The following is an 8,084-nucleotide window of genomic DNA, read 5'->3' on the forward strand; positions in this document are numbered from 1 at the left end:
TATTCTATATAATTATAAAATCTTCATACAACTTCACACTCTTAAATACAGTCAGCTAAATGTTAAGCAATTAATACAGAAGAATCGTTTTACAGGCTTAGGTTTCGGCTTGATCTACTTGCCCGCGATCGTAAGCGTTACCTGTTACTTTGATAAGTATCGTTCCCTTGCAACGGGAATTGCAGTATGCGGTTCTGGCTTAGGTACCTTAGTATTTGCCCCGTGTCTAGAATACCTGATAGCGAGGTACGGATGGCGAGGGGCGCTTATGATCTGTTCTGGGATCGTTTTGAATTGTATCGTTCTCGGAGCGCTTTTCAGGCCCATCGAGGTGGACAAATCGCAACAGAGAAGTTCTCCAGAGGTACAAGATTCTTGTATGTATTATCATTAGAAGCATAATAATGTAGAGAACACTTTCGTACAGACAGTATTATAAAATGTAAGGTAAATATGAGAAAAACATGTGGCTTGATTGATCAAAGTCTGTAAATGGTTTAAATTTCAGTTTTTAAACTTGATCCATACATCAGTAATTACATACAATTATTTCCATTCTTTTTAACATAACTCTCACATTATTTTAATACTGTTTGCAGACCACAGTTTGAAAAACGCTAATTTCGAGTATACATTAATTACAATACTTTTTTTTGTATATTCAGTTCGAAAGTATCGTTTTTTCTTATAACTTTTAATTTTCAGAAATCCTTGAAAGATACGAATACAAAATGTCCCCAAGAAGACGATACAAAAGTATATACAGTTAGTTTTCGAAGGATGAGCAATAATGCCGGTATAACGACAATTAGCCAACCCAATTTAATTTCAAAAGATACGTTACATCAAGAAAGTTTAGAGAATACCCAAAAAGAGATGTTGGTATTTTCTGTTTTTTTTTTTTTTTTTTTTTTTTTTAATGCATTTCTTAATGTTAATTTGTCTTCTTTCTTGATATTTATACGGTCGAATACTTTTAAACATTAAAAACATACATAAATCTCATATTAACGATATGTTAATATATTATCTATAGATATGGACGTTAATGTATACAAATTTAACATTAAAAAATGGATGAACATGAACATGTTTACACGAAAAAACGATTAAACGATGTTTTTACTTATTTACAGACCGATTTTAATACAAAGGCATAACGAAGAAATGGTTTATATACAATCTTTAAAAACTGAACCTTGTGGTGTAGAATGTTCAAACTCGGATAGTAAAAAGTTTAAAGCCTACTGCAAAAACAAAATAGGTCATCTCAAAGAAACTATGGATCTTTCGATATTAAAAGACCCAGTCTTTATTTTATTTACATTTTCCAATTTTTGCACCAGCATTGGATTTTATGTGCCATATGTATATGTCATGGTACGCATACAAATAGCATTTTTGTTTCAAAACGTTTAGAAATAAATACTCTTGGTTTTATTATTAAATAAAATTTTCATTTTTATGTAGCCTCAAGCAGAAGAACAGGGAATTAATAAAAAAGATGCAAGCTATCTTCTTGCAGTAATTGGAATCGCTAATACTGTAGGTCGTATAATCTTGGGATACATATCAGATAAACCATGGGTTAATCGATTATTGATATATATCTTATGCCTTACAACATGTGGCATTTGTAAGTTATAATATTTCTGTTATTAAATTTATTATAAACATTTGTAAAAGACACAATGTCAATTTCTTTATTTTTCTAGCTACAATTTTTAGTACAGTATGTACATCTTTCGCAACATTTGCACTTTATTCGTCCGTATTTGGATTCACATCTGGTGCTTATGTCGGTCTGACATCTGTAATTTTAGTAGACTTATTGGGTTTGAGACGTCTTACAAATGCTTTTGGTCTACTTTTATTATTTCAAGGTTTCGCGTCACTCTTAGGCCCACCGATTGCTGGTATGGCTATATAGCTTCATGACAGCTATAGCTTTGAATCTAATCATTTTCATGTAAATTGCATTTTTTAGGGTGGCTATATGATGCACTTGAGTCTTATGATCCTGGATTTTTCACTGCTGGTGGTATGATTACTGTTAGTGGACTAATATTATTTTTTATACCACTTATTCAACGAAAGGTAAAGCAAAATGTAAATAATAACAAAATGAAAAATACAATAAACAATGAACCTATTTAAAAAAACTCTTTTAATACGATTTAACCTTATTATCTCTGTAAAGTAAACTGGTCACTTATTAAAATAACATTATATTAAGATTATATTAAGGCTATATGTAGTAAATTTCAATTATTCTATTGAACAATTTTCACTATGTACTTATTTATCATTTACTGCATAAATTTTGAGAAACTTGTAAAAGTTAATAAGTGTTTTTCATATGAATAATCTTCATTATTTAAAATAATAAATGGCGTTAATTTCTAAAACCTGTATAATTATATTTTATTATATTATACACATGATTAAAACTAACATTTTTTACACATTAATAAACAGTTTTTCGTTCTCATAGAAATATATTCTTTTAAAAAGAACATAAAGGTATAAATTTAATTATCTATATGTACACAGTAAATGGTTAGCCAAATTAATTTTCTTCTATGTTCTTGATAATTGAAACAGATTGCAATATGTTATGCTAAATAAAAATGAGTTAAATTATGTTACACAATTGTTGTAGTCTAAAAAGAAACATTATATATAAACTACTTTTATTCTGAAACTATGTAACACACCTAGTTCGGGATTAATAGTGATTCTGGATACTTACATACATAATTATTCTACTGTTTTAAGTTACGGAAATTCTGGGCACATCCCATTATATTATTTGTGTGCAATATGTTATCAAATTATTACGTTTCATTATCAGAAACGGTTCCATTAACAATTAATTTAGATGCACCTCTTGCTACAACATAAACATAAAAGTAACTTAGAATCAAATTAAATGAGAAAAATAAACTAAATATGAAAGTTTTTTTTATTTATTTACAGTTATTATAAATAACAAGTTTATACCATTCTGTGTGCCATATTATAAACTGCATCTATTACATCATCTTTAGCACATTCTTCTAAGAAATTAAGTAACTTTTCTGCTGTTTCTTGTTTTATACTCATTCCTTGATTTGATAAATGCAATATTAGCTACAAGAATAATAAAATTACGAAATGATTAATAATTGATGTGTTTTACCTATTCATAATATTTATAAAGATTCAAATTTCGTACCTTCATTAAGATTACTTTATTATGTGGGTAAGCAATCATAAAATCTAATAATTGCTTTTCTAAAGGTACAAATGTTATCATACTATATTTTAGCCTTTCGTTTGAGTCAGTATAGTCTACTAAGTTATTACTAATAGATACAAAACTTTCTATATCATTTGTTTCAAGTAAAGCGTTCCAAAGTCCGTATACAATTTCTGTATAGAAATAATAATTTGGATAAGTTTTCACTGTAAGAAAAAAGTATTAATTAAATTTGTTGTGGATTTACATATATATACATTCCTTACTTACTGTATGTTACAACTCTCTTTAGTCTGCCTTGTTTTAATAGAAACAATACACAAGCATTGTCAATCGTTGTTTCATTTACTTTGTAATTTATTAATCTCATTCTGATCATCACCACACTCCCAAACATAAATGGTATGATATAATCAGCAATAGTATCGATACAGGGTGATAAATCAAACTCATGAATCATAATCTGAAGAATATTTATAATACCTACAAACGAAATAACCATATTTTTATATGTTGAATTACGTGAAATACATACAAGGCTGTATTGTTGTATTTGCATATTCAAAAAATTAGAGAATAACAGTTTTATACAAACTACATACCATTAAAATCATATTTATTTGCTCGTTTTATTAAAAGAGGCCAAAAGTAATGTGGTTTTGTTATATAACGAAGTTTACACTTTCTAAGCAAAGGAAGACATAGACAATCATCATCCTTAAGATATGAATAATAAAGTGCTTGTAATAAAGGGTCTTTACATATTTTCCGATTTTCAAAAATAGTGCACATATTGACAATTTCATCAATTTTCTAAAATAACAAATATATTATTTAGAATAAATGATAAACTTATTTAAGTTCACCATATAAAATAATTTAAATTATGTTCACCGTATTGGTAAAAACCATGGTTTCTAAAACTAGGTTCACAGTTGCTACATCTTCAACATAGGAAAGTATATTTAAAACTACACCTGTTTTATTAATATATATTAATTTCAACAATAAAGAAATTTCGTCAATTGAAAATATACATGATTTTCTCATGTATTTATACATCTGAAATAAATTATTATGAATATTATTTATTTCATATTAATATAAATGTTAATAATATTTTATTATAAAACGCTTTGAAATTCTTACTGTATTAACGCTTTGTATGTGATTATTTATTAATAATGTATAAATTATATTCAAAATATTCTTATTAGAAAAGTATATATTATCGTTTAAACTACAATCAGCAATTATTTCCTTCACTTTTCTAGTATCATTTTTTTTAGCATAACCACATATGAGAGCAGAATATGCTTCAGCAGTTGGTTGAACTTTACTCTCTTTCATTTTGATAAAAGTTTTAATTGCATTTTCTTGATCACTAAAAACATATAATCTATATACAAAGCATATAGAATACTAATACAAAAATCGACACTAATGTTAGGATATTGAATAAACATTATATGTTTTAATGATATGTATCAAACTTTATAATCTTTATTTAAGTAATCATATGTATTTACTCAATTTGTGAATATCCAATTATTAATGAATTATAAATAGCTTCGGTTATAGGAAATTTTTGTTCTTTCATATTTTGTACAAGCTCTAATGCATGATTAATACTTCCTTTCCTACAGTGACATTCAATTAATTTTTCATATGTAATGGTGTCTGGACGAATTCCTTTATTTTTCATTTTTGTTAAAAATTCCATGGGTAAAAAAGCATCATTTTCTAAATGTATTTGTAGAAGTGCATTATAATGAGATGAATTCATTAGGACATCTATAAAATATATATGTTGCATTTAATGTATTGACTAAGAACAATAAATAAGGTTGAATGATTAAGAACATACTGCATACAGATAAATGGCACCATATATACTCTCCAAGCACAAATCTCTCTGATGGTAAACAATCCATGACAATACTACACCATCGAAGCAATAAAAGTGCTTGACCACTACTTACATGATCTATTATAAAAATAACATCTTTAATAAACTTATAAAACGGTATTCTGATACTTATTAAATAAATATTGTTCATATTATTCAGACAATTTCATAATTACTTCCATAGAGTATAAACTAATAAAAGATAAGAAATTTGAAAAAAGCAAACAGTAAAAAAGTATTGTCAATGAAATAAATTGTAGTTTATACAGTATAGATATATACATATATATGTACCTGGAGCTTTAATGGTTCTAAACATCCTTTCAAAAGAGTTTTTTCTTGTCCACCTGTATATTAGTACATCAGTTTGTATTTGATTAAATATTTTATTTATTATGACATATATATCCAACTCTGTGGAATTCCGTGGTATCGATGACATATTTCTAGCAACATTTTTATTTGTTATGAATCACGTTAACAAAATGTTTGTGCAATATATTTACAAAACTAACCTTGTCAATATAAATAATGGATCATTACACCATTCGAACATGACACTTATTGGTTTCTTTTTTCGTTTAAAAATTAGATTTTGGGGAAAATGACCATATCTTTTTATAAACCTTAATAAAACGCTTGCCATAATAACGAAAAAGTATCAGAATAGAAAAAATAACCTACAGTTTGCAGGAGGTGTGCTTACTACCGACCACCCGGCCACTACCGACATTTTAACGTATACTTATTTACAACGAGCCACGCTACTACTAATTCGAAATTTTAGATCGATGATTTACGACACAATCTTAACTATTGCTTATTTTGATTAAATTATAATTCAAGTAATCAATGTAATAGATAAAGAAAAGTATTAGAAGTTATTTATAAATATTTTATTATCATTAAGAATCTCTTATGCCTAATATAATTTTAGTATTTCTTTTATTTTTAAATTGTAACTTAAATAAATATTTAAAACAAGTAGATATCATAATGAAACAAAGTTTTCAAAAATTCATTTAATACATTTAGATATTCAAAATAACTGAAACACACTGATAAAGTGTATGTAGATGTACAAAAAAATTTAGATAACTTTGTTTACTTAATGCTGATAAGAAATTTCGTTGGACAAAATATTATTAATATAATACAAAGTTTTGAAGAGGTACAAAATCAGTTTATCAATGGCTGTGTAAAGGGATTTAACTAAATTTAAACCCTTAATTTCATCATTTATCTTGTCTATATTTGTGGGATAAAATAACTTAATCGTTAGTTATTAATGTCAAAAATATATTTTCAAATTAAATTTGTTCCTTATTTCTTACACTTTTTTACAAGATATATTAAAAATGTATAAGTATTGTACATAAATTCACACACTGAATGTCAATACATACTTATTGATACGAAAAATGTGCTGTTGTATAAAGTACATGGTTATAAAAAAAATAAATAGAATTTAACTGAAAGTTACTAATAACATAAATCTTGCACATACAGTAAGAATTTCATTGGTTTCTAGTGTCATTAAATTATCAAATTATGTATCATATTAAATTATGCTAAATTATTATAACATTTTTACGAACGCTTGTCTTAATTATTCTACAGTAAAGTTGTTTAAAATGTCATCCCAAAGAGAAATAGTTTTTATATTTTGCGTTAAAATAATATAAAAGATATTCTGCTATATTAACAGTTTCATTTTGTTTAATATTAACATTAATTTTATAATTATTTTACAAAAATTCTTCACACCAATCGGAAAGACACTGATAACAATCACTCGATTGTTTTGCATTAGCAGAACATGCATCTTTCATCCATTCTTGAAATAACTCCCTGTTCTTCTTTAGGACCAAGTATTGTCCAAGTACTACATATGCCTATATACATATATAACAAAAAATACAAACCGAATTTTACATTAAAACATAAGTATAACCTAATATAAATCAAATACCTACATTGATTTTAAAGCATCAAAAGTATATTAATTTTATTTAAATGTCTTATACCTTATCAAACCCAGCAGCTTCTAATCTGCGGCCTAAGACTTCTCCAATTCCAGCTAGATCTGTAACAGGTTTTTCACCCATGGGTTCCGCAACAAAGTTTTTATGCTTTTGCGATGTGCTAGTCATGGTTCTTCTGAAATTGAAATTTTTCAATACACGCTACTACTTTATTTTTGTAAGAGAAGAACTAAGTAAGAAATAAAGAATTAGATAAAACTGCAAAAAAAATAAATTATCTATTATTTTCATCATTATGCATGTGGAGATTTCAATATAAGAAATAAAAACATCAAAGAGAAAAAGTTATAATAAATATATAAATCATTAATGAAACAATATAATAAATATACATACATTTCTTTTGGTTACTTTCTGAGGAATAAGATTAAATTGTTGGTATTAGTTGCAGCTTTATACAATCGTTTCTTCTCCTATGTATTCTATATTGGTTTATCTGAATATAATATCTTCAATTATTTATTCATTCACTGTAGAACTGCAGAATATATCTTCGTTGATAAAATGAATATGTTAAAAAGAAATTGTTCAAACACAACACTATCAATCACAATTGTATATACAACAGAGGTTATATAAACTTATAGATTGGAACTCGTATGGAATCACGTTCGAGTAATGGCTGATTTTTATGATATTGATAAAAGCAAAATCAATTGAAATATAACTATACAGGGTGTCCCAAAAATGTTGGAGGTCCTTGAAAGGGATGGTTCGGGGGGTGATTTGAAACAACTTTTTCCTTAGCGAAAATGTTGTCCGAGGCTTCGTTAAGGAGATATTAACGGAAAACACTGACCAATCAGAACGCGAGGCGGCCGCGCTCCCCGACCAATCAGAGCGCGAGTATGCCGGTGGAGCGCTCGCGGTAGCGTATGAGCGCGGACGC

General features: G+C 27.2%; 3 protein-coding genes across 7 annotated transcripts in view; 1 reads left to right on the forward strand and 2 right to left on the reverse strand.

Annotated features, from left to right (window-relative positions):
- Positions 1 to 2,157, forward strand: part of LOC128872068 (monocarboxylate transporter 12) — an 8,694-nt gene extending 6,537 nt beyond the window's left edge. The window contains exons 4-9 of the mRNA XM_054114389.1: positions 96 to 364; positions 706 to 878; positions 1,137 to 1,380; positions 1,471 to 1,636; positions 1,716 to 1,916; positions 1,988 to 2,157. Of these exons, the coding sequence (XP_053970364.1) occupies positions 96 to 364; positions 706 to 878; positions 1,137 to 1,380; positions 1,471 to 1,636; positions 1,716 to 1,916; positions 1,988 to 2,157 (1,223 nt within the window). The remainder of the gene's footprint in view (positions 1 to 95; positions 365 to 705; positions 879 to 1,136; positions 1,381 to 1,470; positions 1,637 to 1,715; positions 1,917 to 1,987) is intronic.
- LOC128872066 (leucine-rich PPR motif-containing protein, mitochondrial-like) overlaps positions 1 to 6,009 on the reverse strand; it is a 6,849-nt gene extending 840 nt beyond the window's left edge. Inside the window, exons 1-12 of one of the 5 annotated variants that reach the window (XR_008456093.1) lie at positions 5,666 to 6,000; positions 5,445 to 5,596; positions 5,116 to 5,228; positions 4,771 to 5,035; positions 4,391 to 4,625; positions 4,136 to 4,303; positions 3,844 to 4,054; positions 3,512 to 3,724; positions 3,218 to 3,447; positions 3,004 to 3,132; positions 2,753 to 2,893; positions 2,392 to 2,663 (exon numbers count right to left, since the gene is read on the reverse strand). Coding sequence is in view for 1 of the 5 variants with exons in the window: in XM_054114388.1 (XP_053970363.1) it covers positions 2,873 to 2,893; positions 3,004 to 3,132; positions 3,218 to 3,447; positions 3,512 to 3,724; positions 3,844 to 4,054; positions 4,136 to 4,303; positions 4,391 to 4,625; positions 4,771 to 5,035; positions 5,109 to 5,228; positions 5,445 to 5,596; positions 5,666 to 5,796 (1,875 nt within the window). In the remaining 4 variants the exon portion in view is untranslated. Of the gene's footprint in view, positions 1 to 2,391; positions 2,894 to 3,003; positions 3,133 to 3,217; positions 3,448 to 3,511; positions 3,725 to 3,843; positions 4,055 to 4,135; positions 4,304 to 4,390; positions 4,626 to 4,770; positions 5,036 to 5,108; positions 5,229 to 5,444; positions 5,597 to 5,665 lie in introns of those variants that run through there. The other 4 variants (XR_008456090.1, XR_008456092.1, XR_008456091.1 and 1 more) reach the window with 4 other exon arrangements.
- A 406-nt stretch (positions 6,010 to 6,415) lies between these two features.
- Positions 6,416 to 7,773, reverse strand: LOC128872069 (barrier-to-autointegration factor B). Its single transcript, XM_054114390.1, has 3 exons — positions 7,532 to 7,773; positions 7,178 to 7,310; positions 6,416 to 7,045 (listed from the first exon to the last, which is right to left on the reverse strand). Exons 2-3 carry the CDS (start codon positions 7,301 to 7,303, stop codon positions 6,899 to 6,901), a joined length of 273 nt encoding a protein of 90 aa, XP_053970365.1. The 5' UTR covers positions 7,304 to 7,310; positions 7,532 to 7,773; the 3' UTR covers positions 6,416 to 6,898.
- Between the last annotated feature and the right edge of the window lie 311 nt (positions 7,774 to 8,084).

The sequence above is a fragment of the Hylaeus volcanicus genome, chromosome 2 (genome assembly GCF_026283585.1).
Source record: "Hylaeus volcanicus isolate JK05 chromosome 2, UHH_iyHylVolc1.0_haploid, whole genome shotgun sequence".
NCBI lineage: Eukaryota > Metazoa > Arthropoda > Insecta > Hymenoptera > Colletidae > Hylaeus > Hylaeus volcanicus.

Coding starts and splice junctions, on each gene's coding strand:
- LOC128872069 (XM_054114390.1), bottom strand. CDS start 7,303: ATGACTAGCACATCGCAAAAGCATAAAAACTTTGTTGCGGAACCCATG. Junction 7,046..7,177: donor AAGCTGCTGGGTTTGATAAG/GTATAAGACATT, acceptor ATATGTATATAG/GCATATGTAGTACTTGGACA.